General features: G+C 37.8%; 6 protein-coding genes across 6 annotated transcripts; 2 read left to right on the top strand and 4 right to left on the bottom strand.

Annotated features, from left to right (window-relative positions):
• Window positions 1-737: 737 nt before the first annotated feature.
• Window positions 738-1,446, top strand: PG994_013620 (uncharacterized protein; the record flags this gene model as incomplete). The annotated part of the gene is made up of 2 exons (XM_066865029.1): window positions 738-986; window positions 1,120-1,446. 2 exons carry the CDS (start codon window positions 738-740, stop codon window positions 1,444-1,446), a joined length of 576 nt encoding a protein of 191 aa, XP_066709990.1.
• A 407-nt stretch (window positions 1,447-1,853) lies between these two features.
• Window positions 1,854-2,853, bottom strand: PG994_013619 (glycoside hydrolase family 17 protein; the record flags this gene model as incomplete). Its single annotated transcript, XM_066865028.1, has 3 exons — window positions 1,854-2,032; window positions 2,122-2,464; window positions 2,491-2,853. 3 exons carry the CDS (start codon window positions 2,851-2,853, stop codon window positions 1,854-1,856), a joined length of 885 nt encoding a protein of 294 aa, XP_066709989.1.
• A 527-nt stretch (window positions 2,854-3,380) lies between these two features.
• Window positions 3,381-4,265, bottom strand: PG994_013618 (terpene synthase; the record flags this gene model as incomplete). The annotated part of the gene is made up of 3 exons (XM_066865027.1): window positions 3,381-3,507; window positions 3,567-3,640; window positions 3,723-4,265. 3 exons carry the CDS (start codon window positions 4,263-4,265, stop codon window positions 3,381-3,383), a joined length of 744 nt encoding a protein of 247 aa, XP_066709988.1.
• A 294-nt stretch (window positions 4,266-4,559) lies between these two features.
• On the bottom strand, window positions 4,560-5,450 carry PG994_013617 (lanosterol synthase; the record flags this gene model as incomplete). Its single annotated transcript, XM_066865026.1, has 1 exon — window positions 4,560-5,450. One exon carries the CDS (start codon window positions 5,448-5,450, stop codon window positions 4,560-4,562), a length of 891 nt encoding a protein of 296 aa, XP_066709987.1.
• A 756-nt stretch (window positions 5,451-6,206) lies between these two features.
• On the bottom strand, window positions 6,207-7,518 carry PG994_013616 (uncharacterized protein; the record flags this gene model as incomplete). The annotated part of the gene is made up of 2 exons (XM_066865025.1): window positions 6,207-6,850; window positions 7,173-7,518. 2 exons carry the CDS (start codon window positions 7,516-7,518, stop codon window positions 6,207-6,209), a joined length of 990 nt encoding a protein of 329 aa, XP_066709986.1.
• A 1,372-nt stretch (window positions 7,519-8,890) lies between these two features.
• On the top strand, window positions 8,891-9,379 carry PG994_013615 (uncharacterized protein; the record flags this gene model as incomplete). The annotated part of the gene is made up of 1 exon (XM_066865024.1): window positions 8,891-9,379. The coding sequence occupies one exon, from the start codon at window positions 8,891-8,893 to the stop codon at window positions 9,377-9,379; it is 489 nt and encodes a 162-aa protein (XP_066709985.1).
• Between the last annotated feature and the right edge of the window lie 15,313 nt (window positions 9,380-24,692).

Here is a 24,692-nt window from a genome sequence, read left to right as displayed (position 1 = left end):
TCAGCGTTCTATGCTCAGTACAGCGGGCTATCGTTTCCAACACAGGGGTCTTCGGGGTAGATTAAAAAATAAGCCACATAATCGGCCCACGCGGGTATTGGCTGACCGTGTCGACTCGGCACCGATGACCGTAGCAAACAAGGGATACATTAGATGGGTGAGATGTGGATTACGAAACATTAATAATCCCAGATTTTGGTGGCTTGCCGCCAGCTAAGCTGGCATCGTGTAAGATGCCGTAATGGATTAACCCCGCTTGACAAATGCCAACGGGAATGAGCTGGAATGCATGTCGGCATGGAAGAGGTCCCAATAGACCAGTCCAGCCAGGCTCTTTTTGCGTCCCCTTCCTTGCTTGTCCCGCGCCTTTCTGGCTCCGTCCAACCCCAAGAGCGCCTCCCATGCTGCAGTGTGCTCGCTCACCTCGACGATTTGTAAGACTGAAATAAGCCAGCCCAGCTCGGGTGCGGCTAATAATTACCTGGCTTGTTTGCTATGGCTCGGCTGTAACGCGGGAGACATCTAGCGATTGGTAGCTAAGAGTTGTCGTCGACACGGACCAGATGAGATGCCTACCTAGGTTGGCCGAGTACATAATGGGCCATGTTCTTTCTCTCTCATCAAGAAGTCTTGAACCTCATCGCTTCCCGTCACAGTCAATAGCAGACAGAGAAAGCAATAGAGACAACTCGAATTCATCTACACAACCTAACAAAAAGAAAAAAGCCACAACCAAAATGGCTCCTCCCGGTATTGTCACCACAGACCAGTTCTTGCAGACCGCCAAGTACCGCCGCAGCGTATACGCCCTCAAAAGCACCTCGCCCGTTTCTGATGAGCGCATCGAGCAGGTCGTCCAGGAGATCCTCTCGTTCGCCCCCTCGTCCTACAACACGCAGCCCGTGCGCATTACTCTCGTCCTGTGCGATAAGCATGCCGAGCTCTTCGACGAGATCATCGCGGCCGCCCAGCCTTTTCTCACCCAGGTCGCCGGCGAGGCGACTTGGGCGAAGATGAGTGGGCTGTTTCAGGGGTTGAGGGGGGGTTACGGATCGGCTAGTCCTGCTTTTTCTTACTTAATAAACACTTGCGCCCTTGCTTATAAACGCGCCCAAAAAGGTCCTCTTATGGGAACGCACCACCACCCTCGCCGAGTCCGGCCAGGCCCACCCCTCGGCGGCCCACATGTTCGGCCAGTGGAGCGACCACGCGCACGGCATGGCGCACCTGCTGACGTGGTCGGCGCTCGCGCTCGAGGGGCTGGCGGGCTCGCTGCAGCACCACAACGCGATGCCGCCCGTCGAGGCCGCCATGAAGCGGTACGCGGGCGTGCCGGACGAGTACAGTCTCAAGGCTAACCTGGTGTTCGGCGAGGAGGCGCAGGCGCACCCGGTGGGGCCGCCGCCGAAGTTGGCGTTTGGGGAGACGTTGAAGGTGCTGAAGTAAGTGAAGGGGTGGTTGGGGGAGAGATCTTTGCTTGGAAGTCTGGATGGAGGATTTGCGAGATTTGTGGCCCGGAGAAATGGAAATCATGACTCAATGTCTTTCTTGTGTTGTGGGAGCGATAACATATATGAGTGTGACATTGCCAAACATAGAACCCCCACTTGAGATTCGGGCCAAGCAAGCTAAGGTGTTTTGTCGTTCTGTAAGTAAAATATTCGTGTCTAATCTCGCCGTTACTAGAATTCCACGTGGTCGCCTCCTTAGATATAAAATCAAGTAATATAACAAGACTGGCATATATGTCCCCTTGAGCATGCCCAAATAAAAGAATAGCGATTTTATACAGCATTGCCCACAAATCCGAGCAAAAGAGCCCATACTTCATATTTAACAGTTCTATGACCGCCTCAACACGTCAGATCAAAGTAGGGCGTATTATTTTCCAATGGCGTGACCGCAAACGATATATCGGTCTGCGCCGTGTTCGCATCCTTCAGGGTATACCAGAAGGTATTGCGAGACCCAAAGAGGGGGCATCCCACGTCGTGCCAGTAGCGGCGGGCATTGTCGAGGTTTGCGACGGCCGCTCCAGAATTGGGTCCAACTTAGTGGCCCCAACATGTCAGTTACCTTTGCAGAAACAAGAAAAGAGAAACAGGAAAAAACAAGGGGGACTCGACTTGCCGTGCGGCCAACCAGTCTCCGTGACCCAGACCTCCTTCCCACCAGCCACGCTCTCCGTCTGCGCCAGCGCCGACCAGAAGTTGTCGGCCGCCTGGTCGATCGAGTTGGCCCGGGTAGTCTCGAAGTACGGGAACGAGTTGTGGCCCAAGAAATTGACTGAGTCGGCGACCCCCCGGTTCCCCGGCAGGACCCACGCTGTCCAGGTATCGACGTGGCCGACGGGCTTCCCCTCGAGCGGCGTCCCGCGCGCCCAGTCGCGCAGCCACCCGATGTAGCCCTCGATCTCGGCGCCCGTCGCGCCGGCGCCGGCGTTGTTGGCGACGCCCTGGGGCTGCTGCGGTACAGGTCCTCGGACCCGACGCTGACGCCGACAACACGGTCGGCGAGCGGGGCGCCCAGCTCTTGCACCCCCTTGAGTAAAGCGTTCAGTTCATTCTCATACGACGGCCGGCCCGCGCTCGCCCACAGGCCGACCAGGATCGCGGTCTCGGTATCGACGGCGGCGCGGAAGGCCGCGATCGGGTCCGCGGCCGTGCCGCACTGCACCGACGTGTACAGCCGGGCCGCGGTGAAGGGCGAGGAGGTGCTGGCGAGGTTCTTGGCTTCGGTGAAGAAGCGCACGAAGTCGTCGTAGCCGCGGCAGGAGCCGTCGTTGTTGGTCGAGCCGTAGTTGAAGCCCTTGAGCTGGGCCGAGGCGAGGGACGCCAGGGCGAGTGACGACATTTTCTTGGACCACATATTATTTTCTTTTCTTCCAGTCTTTTTATAGTACTAAGAAAATGTATATGATAAAAAATAGAGTTAAACTGAGCAGTGAAAAGGTGGAAATGTCGATTAGGGGCCGTGGTTCCCATAAAAATGAATGAATCATTGCAAATATATATACCTATACAATCCAAATCCTCGGATTCCCGGCTTATTGCATGCGCAAACTTTCGTGCTCTTGTGTATGACGTGGTGAGGCTCGTATTGTCTTAGAGCCAAGACTGTGGTGCTACGCGCAGAGCTCGCCTATTGGGCCACGAGGTGGGATCTGCGTGCTCTAGCTAAAGGCCAAGCTGCAAGCGCTACACCCGAATGCCACGTTCTACGACGTCTGATGGTAATGGATACGGGATTTCATTTCCCTGTGTTCCGAACCGCGGCAGCTATCGTCGACTCAGGTTCCCCTTGTGGAAACACCGCTCCGTTGGTATATACATACCTAACCATATACTACATATTGGGGTTGCCTATTTATCTTTATATAACTACTCGCCTAGAGATGATAATACTATACCCTTAGCTTGGCTCTTGAGCTTAGGGACATACCTCGCGTTGTAGGCGCCCAAGGCCATGACAGTGAAGTAAAGCTTGTAGTTCGGATACCCGATCATACTATTAAGATGTCAGCATACACAAGCCCCATTAGGTTGTAAATATTGGTTTGTACTTACCAGGTCTGATTAAACACCCCTTCGATGCCTTCCTGCAGCCACTCGCCACTGGACTGTTGTCGACTTCGGATGAGCTGTTGTCATGTCAGTCAATTAATATCAGACCACCCAGTTCAGGTTTCTTCTGTCTTTGGAGGTTCATCATCGTGTTCATACCTCTAACCCCCTCTGTATCGGAACGGGATCGGGATAGCCCGCATGCATGAGCGCCATGACGGCCCTGGCCGTGTTGACGACCTGGCTCGTGACGTCGTGCTGGATATAGCGCCGCTCGTCACAGGAGGTGTGGCGCTCGCCCCAGCCACCGTCGTCGCGTTGCTTCCCCAGCAGAAATAGGCACGCCTTGCGCACGCTCGCGCTGTTGCCGTACTGCTCCCCCGCCGCCTCGAGGCTCTGCAGCGCGAAGTAGGTCGCGTACGTTAAGCAGATGACCCAGGCGCCGTACCAGCTGCCGTCGGGGCGCTGGCGCGACCGGACGAACCCTACGGCCTTGTAGATGGTCCGCTGGATGTCGCTCGGGCGGTACGCGGGGAAGTGTCGCTGGAAACGGGCCAGCGCGGTGAGGACCGCTGTCGTGCACTCGGGGTAGGTGCACTCCACCATGATCTTGTCGAAGACCTCGGCCGGGTTCAGGTGGTGCAGGTACTTGCCGCCGCGGACTCGCTCGTAGCTGGCGTAGCCTCCGTCGGCGTTTTGCATCCCGAGTAGGGTGTCCACGCAGTCGAATAGACGCGCGTCGTCAATGAGCGATGGGTAGTCACTTGTATTCGGATCTCCACGTCAGTATGAATTATTCTTCTTTCCTGCAAAACAAAGACCTAGGGCCAAGCTATAAGGGATCTTCCTCACTACTCACCATTCTTTCTGCAGCATAAGAACCGCCTTTAAGCCCTCGGCTGCGCAGTCGGACACGATGTAACCATTGCTCTTGGTACTGAACGGCCAGCCCCCCTTGCGCGGCTACCGGTGGGGATCGTCGAGGTCGTCGCGCAGCTAGGACTTGTCCAAGAAACCCAGCGCCCGAAGGAGCGGGGCGCGGAACCGCGGGTCGGCCGCAAGGCCCGCCTCGGCCGCGGCCTGCACGATGAACGCCGTGTCCCACACCTGGACGCCTTTAGTGCCGCCGCACGTCATGCCCCGCGGGCCGAGCCACAAGTAGACGTCGACCGTTTCGCGGTGGCGCCGGACCCGCTCCGAGCCGGGCCCGTCCGCGAAGTGGGCCGCGGCCATGTGGAAGGCCTTGTTGACGGGCGCGAGGCAGTGGTAGCCGGTGTTGTGCTCCTCGCTCCGCATCAGCCGCGAGACGCGCCGGTCCGCGAGGCGGTGGAGCCAGCGCAGGCGGAGGAAGTCGAACCAGACCCGGAGGAGGGCGAAGCAGCACAGCAAAAGGGGCGAGATCGTGCGCAGGGCGTCCGACGGGGCCGTGTGGCTGCGCGCGCGGCGGAAGTCGACGGCGCGGTAGGGGGCCGTGTAGATCTCGTCGCGGATCTCTTGGAGCAAGGGGGTGAGCGGGACGGTGCACCGGTTCGACCAGAGGTACGAGGTAGGAAGGTAGACGGCGCGGCACTGCACCCACCAGCGCCAGGGGTGGAAGGGCAGCCACTCGGGCAGCGCCCACAGGTCCGTCGGGATGCAGTGGACGCCCTCCCAGCCGTAGAGGTTCAGGCACGCGAGCCAGATCTTGCCCCACTGCTGGATCCCGGCCGCGCCGCCGTGCGACAGCAGACACGCCCGGGCCGGGGCGAGCAGGGGATGGTCTTTGTCGTGGCCGAGCAGGCGCAGCATGACGTAGTAGAGGCCCGTCGCGAACACGGTCGATTTCCCTTCGAGGTGCAGGCCCCAGCCGCCGTCCTCGTTGGCGTGGTGCGCCAGGTAGCGCGTCATTTCGATCTTCCACTCGTCGGGATCGGGGTGTCCGTGATGTGCATGGCGAAGATCAGCCCGGGGAGCAGGAAACTCGGGCCGCCATAGTCGCAGGCCCAGTGGCCCTCGGGCAGTTGCATACGCGTCAGGAAGCTGAAGCCTTTGCGTGCAGATTCGTCGAATAACGCCCCGCTGCCTTCGCCTTTTTGGGATGCGCCGTTGGTATTCGAGGCAACGTTGACCTCGGTGTCACTCTTTTGGCAAATGGGAAGCCCCAGAAGATACCTCTCGGCGTCGCTCTGGAGAGACTCCTTGCTCTCGGCTTCGCTGAGATAAGTCCCAATGGGAATCCCCAAGGTCCGTCCGCAATCGCCAGCGCGTCAGATCCGTCGATGCCGCACGCTTGTCTTTCGCCATGGCGTCAGCGGCTTTGGTAGAAGCTCGTTCGTTTAAACACAATTGCAATGGCAGTTCTTGTTCCCTTTGTCCTACTGTATTTATGCGAGGGGATAAATGCCGACGGGCGATCGGCCTCAATGAACGGAATTTAACAATGCGCTTAGCATGAGAGATTACGGGTACTACTGCGAGGACATCAATCCTGAATCCCCACTCAAACCCCAGCATTGGGAGTACATTATTGGTATTGCTACCAGGGGTGACAGCAAAGGTGGAGTGATGGTGCTGACAATGAGTACAGGGGGATAAGATCATCCGGATTTTCCCAACGGCGAAGTTACTCCGATTCGCTGGCATCAGAAAGCGAGCTCAGTCAAGCTATGTACCTAGTCTGATGCTATCTACAGCAATACCGCCCGGCAGCGGAATCTGGGGTCGTGCAAGGGATAGCTTGGAAGCGTCCGATCTATTGGACTTGTCGATGGATCCTGACAATGCCCTACAGTTTCCTGCACTGACGAACAGTGTCTTGACTCTCCGTTCGAGGGCTTGGTCTCGTAAGATCTCCGCGAACTTGACGAGGTGGGTGATATCCTCGCGGGAATCTATCAGATGAAACCCGCAGATCACGACGACAAGTCCTGGGTCCATGTGGGAGAGGAGTACCTCGAGTATTTCCAGGCTTGCCGGTATGGTCTCCAACTTACCATCCAGCTGCCGTATTCTGTCTTCCACCAGGTCCGGGGTGTTAGGCAGTGAAACCGGCGCAATGCGAATCAGTTGGCTTATGATGGAGTAAATCATAGAGATGATTCCGGCATTCTTGACAGAACCCAGTTGGGGCTCGAACGAATAAGTGGTCTTCGCGTAGAAGCTGACGCAGTTGGTTCCAACTTCTTCGGTAGCGGTCTGGATCCTGGTGCCAATGCTTGAAAGGGCCTCGTCGAACGGTCCATATGCAGGTCCCTCTACCCAGAGAAGACAGGACTGGGGTGCTTGTAGCCATCGTTGGATATCGATAGCTACTTCGTTCGGAATGATCGGAGCGCTGATTGGAGTACAGGAAGAAGCATTTCTTGAGCTGGCCGTAAAGGGAGCCAGTACTTCCAGGCATTTCTCCAACTCAGCTCGTGCTGTATAGGACGGATCTGTAGCAGATTAACTTGGGGGCTTAACAGGGCCGGCTCGAAAACAAGATACCTTGACCCGCTTTAGCACCCGAATCCTCTCTCATGTTGTCCTGGAGTAATAGTTGGCTTTCACGCAAGCTGCTAAATTCTGCTTGGGCTTTAGCTTGTGTACGAAATGTAAAGAACAAGTCTTGCGAGAGCCAGAGCCACTCACCATGTTGGGCATTCGCCTTGAGCGTCTCACACACTTGAGCCCCGAGCCCTTGAAATTTGGCATCTAACCATGCATGTAAGTTGATCATGTGATCCTTGATCTCGTCGATGCCTGTCTTTTGTTCCGAGTGTATATCCTGGACCAGCCGGTCATTCATGAGAGTCATCTCGTCACGAACACGTTGGACCAGGAGCTGGATTCCCTTGACTCGTTGCTCGACGTTCTTGGTGTAGAATTGGTTGTCAAACGCCGTGCGGAACCGATTCCGCCAGGAACTATACCACTTCATGCTGTAACAGAGGAAGGCGAAGACGTCCTTGTAGAGTAGAACCACAAGCCTTTTCATCTCCGCTGAATTGCAGAGTTGTGTCCCTCTTCTGACGAAATTGAGGTCCCGACTGATGTCCTGAAGCGCTCGCGAGAGCCCCTCCGCTATCGTTTCATGGTTGACGGAGGCCTATTTTGTCATACATTAGCTTCAAGTACATAGTAGGGGCAATAGGAGTCAGGATGTTCACCTTTACCACCGTAGTGATGATTTCAGTAATGAGACTGGTGTACTTCTCACCGTTCGGTATCACACTAAACAGGTACTTATCCGAATCCATGGTGTCGAGGAATGAGAAGAACTGTGCCTTTGCCTTCCCAACCCCTTTCTCACTTCGCTTGGTCCACTGAGCCTGCGCGTCAGGGACGGCAGTCCACAGCGTTTGCATTGACGGGACCTGATCCCCCAGCCTCCAAATTCCCCAATGTCTAGTTTGAGGCTACGCCGGAGTTCACTGGCAGCTTTTGCCTCCAATTGAAGGACTTCGATATCTGGATCACTGTTATGAAGCGCAACTTCGTTAGTGGGATCGTTACTCGCCTGAATACATCTAGCACTACTCACCGTTCAGGAGCTTCGAAACGAAGCCAGTCCTTCCATATGGACGGTCGAAGCTCGGCCGCCTGAAGTGCTGCCTCGTGTGCAGACATAGCCTGTTCTAGTGTATTTCGGGGTCCTCTGCTCGAGACTTCGTTGGAGTATCGCCTTACGATGCTTGTAACTGATGGTTCATAGATGTCGCATTCCATCTCTATCTTAATGCATCATCATGTAGATTCCTCGTCATGACAGCGAAAACAAAGAGCCGTACCTGTCGCGGAGTTCGTAGCCTGGACTAGACGAGGAGCAACGCAATGCCAAGTAAGACCCTCGCCGCAGTGTCAAGTTTCTGTCACCCCGTTGCAAGTGTCGATTCGACCAGTTCGCTGCTGACCATCATCAGAAGAAGACCGTCTCCAATGATGTGTATCGGATAGCGGCCAAGGCGGGGTCGAATGCGTCAATTAATGATCTGACGCATACCGCCACTTTGGTCGGGCGTAGATTATGGGTGCTGGGCTGAGCTTTAGCATCGAGGGCACTCCTTCGATTGTCCCAGAAACATGCGACTTTCGAATTACGAGTAGCATGGAGCCTCCAATACCTCATCCACCAACAATGGAGCCGAGTAGAAGTGGCAGCGACCCGGGCACGGCGACTGGGGAAATGGGACACTCTTCATTGGGAAGTTCAAGGAAATCCCCTACCAAACCTTCCAGGAGCAGTGAAGCTACAGGGGCCACATGTACCGTCACTGGTGCTAGCCATACCAACCTTTTGAACTTCGGAATCCACGTATGTCCACGATGCAACTCTCACATCATTGATGAAGACACCGAAGAAGAGTTCAATGCTAGATGGAGCACGCAAGGATAAATCTCGCAACCGCGTTGGTACACTTGAGTCTGGTTCTGATAAGTTTGAATCAGGCAGCTTGAGGGTCAGTTCAGATACGCCGAATCAACTCCTCAAGCAGCTCGCCCAGGATGTTGGTTTCATTGCTCGCAAAGTAAAAGCAGAATGGTCAGGCACTGAAGATGAGGGGTCCGAAAACTCGGATGGCAACACAAGCTCTATCAACCCTATCGACACAGCATGCCCGGCAGAAGCTATCCAGCGTGATGATGCTGATGATGATGATGATGATGATGATGAAAAGAAAGAACTCCCGCCAGTCATACATCAAGAGGTTGAATTCCAAGACACAGGGGACGTCCAGATCCATTCACGACGTTGGCATGGGCCTTTTGATCTGACAGAAGCACGTAAGGGAAGAGCGGCTCGTGCTCAAAAGACTAAGCTAAAGCACCCCTCCACGGACCACCCCTTCGCGGACTAGAAAACCCACCAAACACACCCTTTTAATTCAAGTCATTTCTATAGCTAAAATTAGTCAGGACATGCTATTTTCTAGTATTTTTAATAATAATATAGTCTTTTATCTCCGTTTTATCGTCTTTTATTTCTTTTATATCGTTCTACGGCCTACTTAACACCTTAACGTCGGTGGATTCGTCCTTAAATACGACCCTACCCCTTAGCCTCCGCTTAGCTCGTCGTATATCAGCCATACGAATAAATCGCTATCCCGGTGCGATTTTTACCTTTTAACGTATCTTAGTAGTCTTTTTATTAACTTTAATTTAAAAATAATTAATTTAAGCCTCGAGGCTCGCGATTTTATTAATTTATTCGTTATAGGCCTTATTAGCCTTATAATAAAGAGTTTTTTAAAAAAGACATTAAAAATAAGGTTTATAGTAACTAATTTTCGATTATTATTTTTTAATACTTAATTATTAAAAGGTGCTTTAATAAGCGTTAAGGCTAATTCGGCGACGAAATTAAGCGTCGATTTTTTATTAATTATAAGTGGTAGCTTTAAACGTAGTCGAGCGATACTTTTATCTTTTAAAATAATATATTTTAATAATAAAGGTTTCGATTAATTCCGTGGATAAATCTTAACTATTTTCTAAATATTTTAAATCGTTAAAAGAATTAAAACGTTAATTTTAACCTAGCGGTATACTTTTAATATATTTAATTTAATAGGTTTAAGTTTAAAAACCGCGTTTAAATATACTTTTAAAAGGATTTTTAACCTTTTCTTTAATAGCTTAAAAACCCTTATATTTAAAACTTATACGATATAATTATAATATAACTTATAAAAAACGAGCTATATTTTATTAATAAAATAAAGCTATAGAAATTTTTTATTTATATATAAATTATAGCCGTTATAAATTAAAACAACTTATTTATTATTATAACGAGATTAAATATAAGAAATAAAGATATTTTAAATCTAATCTAATACTATAAGATTATTAGTCTACCTTTTAAACGATGCTTAAACCGCTAGTTATCTTAAAAATAGCCGTTTTAATCTAGAAACCACTAGCTTTAAATATCGGCCCCTTTAAAAATAACCAGCGGCGAGAGGGCTACCCCATTATAATATAACGAACGCTATCTAGGTTTTAAAAAAAACCTAGTAAGACGTACTGGGGTTTATATTAATAATACGAAAAAGTATCTAGACGTGCGATAAAAGTCGCTTCTATCGATATAATAAGTAATAGCTCGTAAGAATAAAAGTAATTAAAGTGCGTAAACTTTAAAGGTATTTATAATAGTTTCGTTAAAGCTATTTACTTTATTAATAAATTAAAATTAATATTTAAATTAATTAATAAAAATAAAAAGTATTTATATAAAATATATAAAGAACGTTTATAATTATATATTTAGTCCTTTTTTTATTAATTCGTCGTTACTTAATAATCTCGTTTAAACGCGCTCCGCGTTACTTAATAATCTCCTTTAATTACGCTTTACGCTACTTAGTAATCTCTTTTAATTACGCTTTACGCTATTTAGTAATCTCTCCTAATTACGTTTTACGCTATTTAATAATCTCGCTTAAACGTTTACCGTATTACGTAACTTATTAATAATCGCCGTTACTTTATAGGCGTATTCGTTTTATTATTAAACGTAATAGTATTATCGTTACTCGTTATTAAAGAAGGTTTAGCTTCGTATTAATATAGCTGGCGGTACGGTCCGTAGCTATAATATCGTAACCTATTCGGGGTATAATAACTCCGTACCGGTAGGTGGGGCCTTTTAACCGTATAATTTAAGTCGGGTTATAATATTATCCTTTTTCTTTTAATTATTTTATCCTTAAAATATCGATTTTATAAATACTTTAACCATTTATTATTATAGTTTATAATAAATTCTTCCTTCCTTATTATTTTTATTATAATATATACTTATTATAAATAATTACGTCGAAAAATTTCGAATTAAGCCTAATCGTTCCTTCACCGTTCGTTGTACAGATTTCGTCGAAGCTTTTTCTAAATTTAATTTTAAAGTTATACCTTATAATTATTACTTCGTAAAGAGGTAATTTTATATAATAATAAAAGGTATTAATAAATATAAAAAATATACTCGTACTAATTATATATATAATAATACCGGGGTTTTATTATTTTTTTTACGATATATATAAAACGAGCACGACCGCCTGTCTCGGGAAGAGTCCATCGCAAAGGCTTATTTCCTAGAGCTTTAACGCCAGACTAACGAGGCCGTCGCTCGCCTTATTTATCTCCGTAAACAAAAAGAAATAGCTTGTACCTAAGGGGTTAAATTAATACAGCGTGGCTTATATTCCCTAGACGAATTAGAAGAGTAAGAGCGCCGGGAGTCTAAAACCGTTATAGCCGTTCAGGCTTAAAAGGGTTTTAATATTATTAATTAAAACGCGACCAACTTCTCTTTTAAACCGATTCCCGAGGTTATTATTTAAACATCCGTAGCTCTTTAACAATATTCGCTAAGTATTTCCTAGGTTCTTAGGTATTATTTTTTAATAAATAACCTTTTTATTAAACGAAGTATTAAAAGCTTCGTTTTTTCTTTTTTTTTTAATAATTCCGTCGACTTCGTATTCGTATTAATCTATTTCGACTTCTAGTTATATATCGATTAAGGTTTTCTTCGGCCGCTAGCTCGAGTAATAAAATATAAAATATAAAGTATATCCGTATTATTTTAAATAATAATAATCGGTAATTAATTTTTAAAATAATTTTTATAATTTTAAATAATTTAATCTTTTTAAAATCTAATTTATCGTTTAATTATTTTATTTTAATATTTTATTATAAGAGGTAAACTTTTTTTCCTTTTTTAAAAATTAATCTTTTTAACCTTATTTAATCGGCGTATTTTTTTATTCGCTATTAAAAAAAGGTAAGGTCTTATTATAATATAATTTAGAGTTTTTTTAATTTTTCGATTTATATAGTCGTAATTAATATTAACTCTTTTTTTAAAGGTTTTTTAATAATTTTTAAATCGTATTTATAGTTCGTTCGGAATAATAAAATACGCGTAACTTCGTTATTTACGTTATTATAAATAAATTAAGTTATAAATAATAATTATATTTAATTATTTTATTCGTAATTAATATAATAATATAGGTATTATTTAAAGTTTAATTTATCCGCTCGATTTATTTATTCTTTTAGGGGTGGTAAGCCGTAAATAGTTTATATTTAATACTAAATTATATTATAAACAATTTTTAAAATTTAATAATAAACAATTTATTTTTATTAGAAATAATCGTTTTAAGTAACCCGTATTAATTAACGATTATTTGAAAGAATATGTACACTAAGTCGTTAATATCGCTAAATTCTTTATACGGTAGGAAATAAGTATATTTCGTAAGTTTATTCGTAATTATTAGGATATTATCGTAATCGATCTTAGTTAAAGGTTTTTTTAATAAGGGTAGCTTAATAACGAAGTTAAGTATAATAGTTTTTTATATTTTATTTAATAGCGAGATTAGTTGTAATTCTTTATATAACCGGTGTCGAATAGCTTTAGCTTTATTATAGAGGTTATATTTATTAATTACCTTAGTTACGATTAGCTTAAGATTTTTATAATCGAATTATTTAATAATTCGTTTCTAAGTTTTAAATATTTTTTAATATTTATATATAAGGTATTTATAAAATTCCTTAATAAAGTCTTCGCGATACCGTTTAAAGATATAGATCTTGTTTCGGTAGAAGGTAAGACCGTCGTAGTTTTCGAAGTAATTTTTAAAATAGTTCGCGGGGTCGGGGGTTTAATTAAGTTATCAAAACTTAGTAACCTAATTATTATTATATTAGATATAGTTTATAACATTTAATTATTTTAACGGTATAAGGTTACCGTCCTGGTTATAAATAAGGATAGTTCGCGTTTTAAGCGGGACCTTTTTTTAATAGTTTAGTCGTCGGCTTAATACGTTAACGCGACCGTTCTCGCTACTTTTCCGATAGATAATAATAAGGTTAAATTTTAATAAAAACTTAAACTATTATATTTATTATTTATTTAATTTTTTAATAATAATAAACGTTATAAAGTTTTTATAATCGGTATAAACCTTAATTAGTTTTATTATTTCGTTAAAATTATATCTTTATTTTTTATAAGCGTTAATAATAATTATTAATTTTTTATTATAAATTTAATAATTAAGCTCTAATTTATTAAGCTTTTTCGAAAAGAATGCGACCGGGTGTGATTTTCCGTTATCGTTTCGTTAATTAAGTTATTCCTCATCGTATAGTTCGATACGTCAGTTTCGATTTTAAAAGGCTTAAACGAGTTTATTACGCGAAATATTAGTTTATTAAAAATTCGCTTTTTAATATTATAAAAGGCCTTATTTTTTTTCTTTATTTATTAAAATAATTTATCTTTTTTTATTAAGTTTATTAAGGGTGTCGTTATTTTATTAAATCCGGGAACGAAAATCTAGTAATAATTAATTAATTTTAAAAAAGATTTAACTTTTATAACGCTTATAAGCGTAAACTATTCTTTAACTATTAAAATTTTTAAAGGTTTTATTCGAATTTCGCTTAAAAATATTATATATTTTATAAAGGTAATAAATCATTAATAGAATTCGCTTTTTTTAAATTAATTAATAAATTAATATTTTATAGCTTTTAAAATATTAGTTTTATATACTTTCGGTATTATTTATTATTCTCAGAATAAATAAGAATATTATCGAGGTATATTATAATAAACTTATTGAAGTATTTTTATAAAATATAATTAATTATAAATTAAAAATTAATTAATATATTAATTAAATTAAATAATATAGCTTAATATTCGAAATAGCCGTACTTAGTTTAAAACGCGGTTTTTTATTTTTTTCCTTTTTTAATTCGGATTAAGTTATATATATTAAAAAGGTCGAATATTATAAAAATTTTAACGTATAATAATTTATTTTATAAATCGCCGATTAAAAAAAAAAGGTATCGGTTTTTAATAATAATTTCGTTAAGTTTTTAATAATTGATATATATACGTTACTTAGGTTTCCCGTTTTTATTTTTTTTTAAAACGAAAAGGATAAAGAAGCCTATTAGCGACGTAGATAGTTGTATAACCTTTTTTTCGAGATTTTCCGTAATATACTTTTTTAGGGTTTATTTATACTCTTAGTTAAGTTTATATATAGGTATAAATAGGGGTTCTTTTCTATTCTTAAAGGGTATTTTATAATTTTATTATATATAAAACGGTAAGCCTATTTTTAATTTTTTATTAAAAAGAGCTTCGAATTATTGGTAGTTTTTTAATATAATCGTTATAACGTTCGGCTTAGGTTTTTTAATAATAATATATACTTTAAAGATTTTAAGTTTATTAAAGGGTCGCCTTTTAAACCGTTATTTATTAATTAAACCTTTTCTTAGTATATTTTATTAAAATTAACTTATTTTTTAATTAATTTTAAAATTATTTACCCGTAATTAGGGTATCTTTAAAATTATATCGTATCTTGCGACGTCTGTGATATTATACGTGATTTATTTATAACGTTTTTTGATATCGATTAAAAAGTTCGCGATTTCTTTCCGTACTTCTTTATTGTTATAAGTTATAAATCCTTTATTAATAGTTTTAAATCGGTATAAGGCGTTTTTCTTTTATTATTCGAGTATAAAGTAATTAATAATTCGTAATAAAATATAGTTTTTTTATATTTCGTTATCGAGGAAAGCTTTAATATAAACTTTTTTTATATTTATTATTAATATAATATATTTATAAATAGCTCGATTATCTATTATTTAGTATAAGGACTTATCTTAGTCCGCCTTTTATTATCCTTTTATAATAAGCGACGTCTGTTTTTTAAACGCTACTCTTATAGGTAATTAATAACTTTTTATAATTTATCTTCGTGTTATCGTTATCGTTTTTTTTGTTTTTTATAGGGCGTTTTTTAATATACTAGTAGGGGTATTTTTATACTTCTCTTCGTATAAAGTGTTATTCCTAATACTTAAGATTCGGTTTTTTTTATAATTCGAAAGTTTATTAAGTTCGCGGTAATTTATAAACGTTTTATAAATTCTTTCATATAGTAAGGGGGTTCTTTTATTAAATATATACCTATATATTTTAAAAGTATTAAGCGCTTTCTTTTAAACGTTTATAAGTTCGCGATTTTTCCTAGGCGTATTTAAAGTATTAGTTTTCGAAATACTCCTTTTAATTTCGTTTTTTTAAATAATACTATCGTAACTATTATAAGTTTTTTTATATTAGTAAGTACGCGCGTTATCCGTCAGGGATTAATGTTCGGATTTTTTCGATAGAATAGTCCGGGTACGGTTACGTGATAAGTTATTTATTAATCTTTTAAAGGAACTATTTATACTCGAGTTTTTTTACGAAGTATTTTATATAAACGTTATATATATATAAAATTTATAAAAATATAAAATATCTTTTATATATAAAGGAGATTTGTAGGTTATCCTTTACGGCGTAATTATTATAAATTCTTTAATTAAACCCGGCCGTAATAAGTATTTAACGTAAATATTTTGAGTTAAAGTAAGGAATATTAGGAATAATTAATTATTTATTAATTCTAAGGTTTTTGAATTTAACGATCTCGTTTATTAACTCGTTTATTAACGTACTTATTAAGCGTTTATAGTTTATAGGTTATTTTAACTAGCCCGTAATATTATTTATTAAATTACTGTTTTCGTTATAAAGTAGGGATTATTCCTTTCGCGTTATTACGATATTTCGGCTATAGTCCTTCTTATTTTTTAAAGCTTTAAAGAACTATCCCGTACTTTTTTTATCCGTTAAATAAGAAATATATTTATTATTATAATAAGCTATTCAAGATAAGTTATTATATTTAATAGTAGCGTTATTATTTTTAATAATTATTATAAAAGTGTTTTTTACTTTAATAACGTTAATATATTATTCGTTTAAAATTCGTTAAAAATCTTTCTTTAATACTTAATATTTTTAAATATAATATCTTAATTTTTAATAATTATAGTAAGTGCCGCGTAACTTTTTATTTTATTTATTATATTTAATAACGTCGAGGTTTATAAGTTTATTATAATAATTATACGCCGTAATATCTTTAGGCGGTATATAATTATTTTATTATAATTGCTTCGTGTTAGTTTAAGTTTAATTAATTTACCGCTAAAGTCCGCTTTATTTCTCGCGGCGTTATTTGTATATATAAGTATTAATTTTAATAATAAGTTTTATATACGAAAAGAAGTTATTAAGGGCGTTAAACCGGCTAAGTTTATTTTTAATATTATTTTTTAATTCTTAATAATATATTATAATTTTTATAGTTTCGGTATAATTTAATCGAGTTATAATACGCCGGAATTCGGCTGTGTAAAAAACGGCTGATCTTTTTTATTTAAAGGTTTCTAGTTCCTTTTCCGCCTGTTATTTTTCGTCGGGGTTTTAGAAAAGTGATTTAAGGGCTTGTTCGAAGCCGTCGTAATTTTTAAAAATATATTATACCTCCGCGCGGTATAGCTTAACTTATTAGTCGTTTTTTACGAGTTTATTTAAGTAAGGTTCGAATTAAGTAAGTACTTTATTTTTAAGAAACGAGGCGGCGTGGATAATTTATTAGGTAACGTTTTAAAACATCCCTTCATAAAATCGTTAATAGGTTTTAATTTAAATAAAAAAAACCTCGGAAGTTTCCGTGTTACAGTGCGTATAGACTAACCATTGTGCTATAAAGCAAAAGCTTCGGAAATGACTCTTCGGGTTATTTTTATCCAATTCTACGCCTTAAGTGCTACCCCGCGGGGACCAACCCGCCGATCGTAATATTATGCCCTTTCTCTAAAGGTATGCCCTTATGCCTGGGGCGATAAACCCCTAATACTATATAATTTATTTAAGCTCGGTATAAAGAAACTTTAAAGCTTTTATACGGGTAATTAATTCGTATAAAGCTTTACTTATTTACTAGCGATCTTACCTAAGTAATTAAAAAAAGCTCCTATTTAATAAGTATAGAAATCGAACCTATATTTTTTATTTAATAAAGGCGAAGAGTTATTATATTATAATACGTATAAATTAATTATTACGCTATAAAGTAAAAGCTTCGGAAATAACTCTTCGGGTTATTTCTATCCAATTCTACGCCTTAAGTACTACCCCGCGGGGGACCAACCCGCCGATCGTAATATTCCGCTTATTTTATTAAAAGGAGTTAGCGTATTAATTTTTATACCCTTTTTTAATATAATAAGGGTTTAAATAATATTAATAGTTATATAAAAGAGACGTATTTTTTCGCGTAATTTATTAATATTATAAGGTATTTATTTTAAGATACTTTTAACTAAGAGCTCGTTACGCTCCTTTTCGAGCTTAACGTAGTAATATTAATAATTAGCGCTCTTTTATTTAAATTCCTTAATTTATTTAATTAATATTTATCGGGTAGGTTCGTTATCGTTATTATTATTATTAACGTTTATAGCAGGGTCTCGTTAAGAGGTATTAGGGGTGGCGGTAAGAGTTTTTTTTTATCGAACAGTATTATTAAGGCTAAACGTAGATATAATTCTTATAATATTATTATTTAAAAGTTTAAATAATAATTTATAAGAATAAAAATAATTAAAATATAACGAATATTATTTAGGTTTTAAAAGAAACTTAATAAAACGTATTAAGGTTTATATTAATATTAGAACAGCCACTCCAGGGGCTTCTAGCACCTCTTAAAAGGGGGCGTTACGTGCGTGCGACGCACGGATTATTAGCCCCTCGTACGAGAAGGTGAGCGTTAGCGGCTTCCCGTTAATTAATAAATAGAAAAGATAAATAAAATATAAGTATCGTTTTAATTTTTATATAGTATATATATATATATTAAAAAGCTTATTTAATATTAATTAATAATTATATAAAGTAATTATAAATTAATAAGAGTAAAAAAACGGTTTTACGCTAGTATATAAGTAAGGCGACCGTATTAAATAGTTTAAAAGGATTTTTAAATCCTTAAAAAAAGTGAAGCTACTTTTTTTATACGAAGTTTAAATCTTATTTTTTTTAAAACGAATATTAAAAAAAAGAGATTAAGTTATAATACGGTCGGAAGACTAGCTAAACTATATATTATTTTATACCCGAAAATAACGTTATATGAACTAATTAAACGATATTTTAATAATGGCGTTTACCCTTAATACCTTTTAACCGGGCTAAGACCTTAATACCGAATAACTTAAAGTCCTTTAGACGTCCGAGCCGTCCGAGGCACTTAAAGACGAACCCGAGATTACGTACAAAGAAGCTATAGCGACCATGAGAATAAAACTCGGGGTTTAGAAGTAAATACCGACCTCGAGAAATGGGATAACGAGCCGGACCCGATATTATTTAAAATAATAAAGAAAGAATTAATAATATACGCCGCACGATTATTTTACGATTATTACTCCTTTAAAATTACGAAAAATACCTTTGCGAAATAATTCGCTTACGATTTCGTTAAATAAATAGAAGAGGTATTTAAAAATATTAATCGTACGTTTTTAAAAACTTTTTTTACGTATTTAGAAAAGAACGAAATCGATACCCCCGACGATAATATAATAACCGGGAAATTAGTAAAGCTTACTGTATATCGACGTACTTTATCGCTTAAGCTAAAATAACGACGCCGACCCCCGACCGTTTAAAGAGAGAGTACTGTATAGAATTTAATAAAATAACCGGCCGAAAATTATATAGTAAAATAAGAAACGCGGAAGACTTATACGATATAACCGGCCGTATAATTAAACGCCGATTACCGGTATCCCTCTTTCCCGGTTACGTATCCTGGTATACCCGGTATTAAAGCTTTTTAAGATATTGTTTTTTTCTTCGCTTTTAATTAGATACTTAACGTTAATACGTAAACGTTTAACCCGATATATATTATTACGTACGATATTTTATTAATTCGAATTATTTATAATAGGAAAATAAATAGCTTTAAAATCGTTCTATTTTTTAAAATATAAAAGAAGATTAACGATTATATCGGCGTACTATATAATATTTTTACCGATAAAGTACGACTTTTTATTAGGACCTGCCGCCGACTAGATATCTCGGAAAACTAGTATTACGCGATTTTTCTAGATATCTTAGCCGGCCGTACGGTAGATTTTTATTTAAATTATATCGGCTTAAATAAAAAATAGGACTAAATATATACCGATTTCGATAAATATTTTAATAACCTGGTAACCTATGCCTAATACTATACGGATTAAACGAATATTATATTTATACGATTAAAAATAGAAAACCCCGAGAAGTTGTTTTTAAAAGTTTTAAAAATATTATTTAATAAGTTAACCCGCGTATAACGAGCCCTCGAAGTAGAATTTTAAAGAGAAAAGCACCTCTATACTTTTATTATATGAGCTTGCCGAGGAGTTCCTAAGCTCGAACCGGCCCTTATCTACCGGTAGTTAATGTGCGAGGGTCTATTTTCTAACCTCCGAGCTTTGTTAAGTACCGCGATAAACCGAAAAATAATAACCGGTTATTTAACGGAAGAATTACCGCTAGAAATAACCCTTAAAGCGTATATAATTAATAAACGTTTTATTAATAATTATACGAGAGGGAATAGGCCGTCTTATGGTAATAAACCCTTTTATGGGAGTAAACCGGCATTCTTTAATAACCGGAATTAATGGATAATAATACCGTTCCGACCTAAATTAATATATAAAAATAAGCCGTTTTAAAAAAGAACGTGCCGAGTTTATTAAAAATAAGGATATTAATTAATAAATTATTCGTTTAAAAAATAATTTCGGGTACGAACCTAATACTTTTAAATATACGAGGTTATCGAATAGAGTCTTTTTATATTAAAAAAATACGAAATATTTATATAAGATTAAAAAAAACCGTAAAAAGATTTTAACGACGAGGAAAATTACGACTATATTAATTTAAAGGATATATAATAAGGAATTATTTATTTAATGGATACTGCGTTTTTTTACTGGCTTATAAAAAAGGATATCTATTTTTTAAAGTTTATTATATGAGCGGATTAATTTAATTTAAGCGGCTAGTATAATTAGGTATATTAGGGTAAACTCTAGGATACCGGTGCCGCATAGCTCTCGATAGTTGGTAAGCTTTAAGCCGAAGTTTATGTACGAGAAAACCTGGATATTTAAATCGATTAGACTCCCGGATCGGCCGAGATTAAATTCGGTAACTTATTTCCGGTATTATTAATCGATACCTTCGATATACGGAATTAATTAAGAACGACGAAATATTATATTTTCGAAACTTAAACCCTTTTTTTATTATCGTTATATAATATCGATAAATTTAAAACGTATTATAATAATATTTTTAATATTATTATATAAGCTGACGGGAAAATATTTTTAATTATTAAGAAATAGGGATATCTATTCTTTAATATTAATCGTACGGAAACGACGGTATACTTTATCGAAGTATAGTTTCGGTATTTTACCGTCGGTTTAAATATCCCCGTACGGAGAGGCTATATAACCTTTTAAAGAATATTAGTTATAACGACGTCGAAACTTCTATTTTTAACGAAATTTAGAAATTCTACTCTTAGTATTAAACGTACGACCCGGTATTACGGCGGTTTAAATTCTTATTTTATAACTTATATAATTTTAATTATAAGATCGTTATTAATATTATATATATTAATGGATAAAACGTATTATACGTTATTAATATTAATACGTTTTTTTAAGTAGTTATATTTTTAAAGTTATTTAATATATAAAATATTTAAAATACGCTTTATAAATATTAAATATATATTTATTAAGGCCCTTTAAATAATATTTCGTACAACCCTGAAACTTATTTTTAAAAGGAGTTCCGGGATTATATACGAGTAATAAGAATTATATATAAATAGATACTAATCGAAACTTATTAAGTAGTAGGAAAGATCGAGAGAGCGTACGTTCCGCTCCGCCGAGCGTACGATATTTTATAAAAAGAGTTAAGTAACCGTATAAACCCGGAGACGGTTCTTTAAATAGCGGTAAAAGCCTTAAATAATATTGTCGGCCCGAATGAGCTTATTCCGATACTTTTTATCTTCGGAGTATATCCCCGAATTAATACGAGTTCGCCTCCGTCGCCGGAAATCCAGGCGAGAGCGGAGGCCGTACGAAAAGCGATAAAGATATTACGGAAAATCCGGGTAAAGGTTAATATTAACCGAGCTTTAAATACCCGGAGCGGACCGTATATCCACGATATTTTTATATTCTCGTTCCGTACAGAGGTTTTTATATAGCGAAAGAAAGGAGGATGGATTAGACCGTACCCGATCGCCGTAATCGAAAACCGTATAGTCCGAGTTGATATATTAAACGGCTTAAAAGAGTTCCGGGTTATTTAAATTAAGCTATATTTTTAAAAACTTAAAAAACTTATAAAAAATACGGAAAGTAAGGATGGTATTACTTTTAAAATAAAGGACGATATTATTTCCGAAGTAAAGGACGTTAGTATTATAAAATAGTTTAAAGTTCTCGTATAATAAGGTCGGGGCCGACCCCGAAAATATTTATTTCCGTATAACTCCTTAATAATATTCCTTATTTAAAAAAAACGTAAAAACTACGACCTAGCCGTTAAGCTCCGGAAAAATAATATAATTACGGCTTTCGAAACCCCTTTTTAAGAATCGGATACGGAAAAAATAAATAACCTCGCCGTATAAAAGGTATTCGAGTTTATTCGATTCGATCCGAAAGTTTATAATAATTACCGGATCTTTAAAACCCGGCTCGTATAAGAGATTTAAAAAAAAATACTAAACTATATAAGAAATCCAGGCTCGTTATTTAAAAATATAAAAATACGGAAAAAAAAAAATCCTTACTTAATCGCCGATAATTTAAAGAATAAATTAAAAGCTAATATTCGTATTAAGACCGACCTTTATCTAGAACTTCGGAGCTTATAAAGAATTACGGGATATTACTTAAATATATATCTAATCGTATAATAAGCTTACCCGTATAATATATATAAAGCTTTTAAAAGAGCTCGAGTTTTAATACTTTAAAAAAACGTTTTTATAAATCGTATTATTATTATACGGCTTAATAAAATCCGGATTATATTAGTTTAAAACGTATTATAAATATTATATACGAAACTTAGGAATAACGGTTTTTATATATAACCCTTATTTATTTTTTATAAATAACGGCCCGAAAATTTTCGAAATTATTACTATATAAATTAATAATACCTTTAGCTTCGTTATAAGCCTTTTTTTTAAAAAAAAAAATAAAAAACTAATAAAAATAGCGTTCCGTATAAAACCGAAGGAGACCTTAATAGAAGATACGCCTGTAAAATTTAATAAAGGTAAGATTTTATTAAAAACGTACGATATCCTTTTTTAATAAAAAGGATAAACTAAATAGCTCTAACCTATAAACCTAAAAACTACCGATCAGGACTAGTAATATATTTCTTAGCGTATAAAAAGGGCGTATATCGCCTTAATCTATTAATCGGAGGTAGCGTATAACCTGTCGGTTATAACCTAGGTATAAGCCCTTAAAGACGAAGATATCGAACACCTAAACGCCCGAATCGTTTAATAGATCGAGAACTCGACACGAAGACTCCGATATATCCCTTTTATGTTACAGTGCGTATGGACTAACCACTACGCCATAAAGTAAAAGCTTTAGAAATGACTTTTCGGGTTATTTCTATCCAATTCTACGCCTTAAGTATTACCCCGCGGGGGACTAACCCGCCGATCGTAATACTATACCCTCTTTCTAAAGGTATGCCTTTATGCCTAAGGCGATAAACCCCTAGTACTATATAATTTACTTAAATTCGGTATAAAGAAACTCTAAGGCTTTTATACGGGTAACTAATCCGTACAAGGCTTTACCTGCTTACTAGCGATCTTACCTAGGTAATTAAAAAGAGCTCTTATCTAGTAAGTATAAGAATCGAACCCACGTCTCTTATTTAATAAAAGCGAAGAGTTATTATATTATAATACGTATAAATTAATTATTACGCTATAAAATAAAAGCTTCGGAAATAACTCTTCGGGTTATTTTTATTTAATTCTACGCCTTAAATGCTACCCCGCGGGGGACTAACCCGCCGATCGTAACATTTTACTTCTAACGTATAAAGATATATATCTTTACCGACGGCTCGTTCGTAAATAATAAAGACTTAACTTCTTAACTCGGATACCTTATCGTGCTTAGCTAAAAGACTGAGCGTATAAAAAACCGATTCGAAATTTAGGGTAATATTATTTATTAGAGTTTAACGAAATATAAAAGAGTTACTCGAAACATATTCGCTAATAAGCTATACGGAATAATTTCCGACGTTGACAGCAATATCGTATTAAATACGACGCTTAAAAAGATCGTATAAAGCTTAAGATTTTAAGAAATTCTAATAATCCTTTATATAAATTTAAGGTCTTTATATAAATATTTAATAAAGCTTAATATAATAAACGAAAAGCGATTAATAATTAATATTATATTGTTTCGAAAATCGTATAAAAAAAGGAAATAATAGAGATCTATTAAATAAACGGACGGGATAACCCGGCGGACGCTTTTATAAAGAAATCTTTAAATAAAGCCCTCGAATAGCTTATTTCAATGAATAAACTAATTATATAAATAAAAGCGTACGTTAAAAAGCTTCGCTCGTATAATAAGTAAGTAAAAAGTAAGGAGTAAAGGGGAAAAAAAGGATCTTCTTTTTAAAAAGAAAAACTGCTAATATTAGAATAGCCACTTTAAAGGCTTCTAGCACCTCTTAAAAAGGGCGTTAAGTACGTGCAACGCACGGATTATTAGCCCCTCGTACAAGAAGGTGAGCGCTGGCGGCTTCCCGCTAATTAATAAATAGAGGAGATAAATAGAATATAAGTACCGTCTTAACCCCTACGCAGCGTACGTACGTATTAGAAAGCCCATTTAATAATTAATAATATAAGAAAGTATTTAAACGTGCGATAAAAGTCGCTTTTATTAATATAGTAAGTAATAGCTCGTAAAAACAAAGGTAATTAAAGTGCGTAAATTTTAAAGATATTTATAATAGTTTTATTAAAATTATTTATTTTATTAATAAATTAAGATTAATATTTAAATTAATTATTAAAATAAAAAGTATTTATGTAA

The sequence above is a fragment of the Apiospora phragmitis genome, assembly GCF_038363925.1.
Source record: "Apiospora phragmitis strain CBS 135458 chromosome Unknown utg000011l:1.0-3236445.0:1.0-3240683.0, whole genome shotgun sequence".
Lineage (NCBI taxonomy): Eukaryota > Fungi > Ascomycota > Sordariomycetes > Amphisphaeriales > Apiosporaceae > Apiospora > Apiospora phragmitis.
This window is presented reverse-complemented; position numbering and strand designations above follow the sequence as displayed.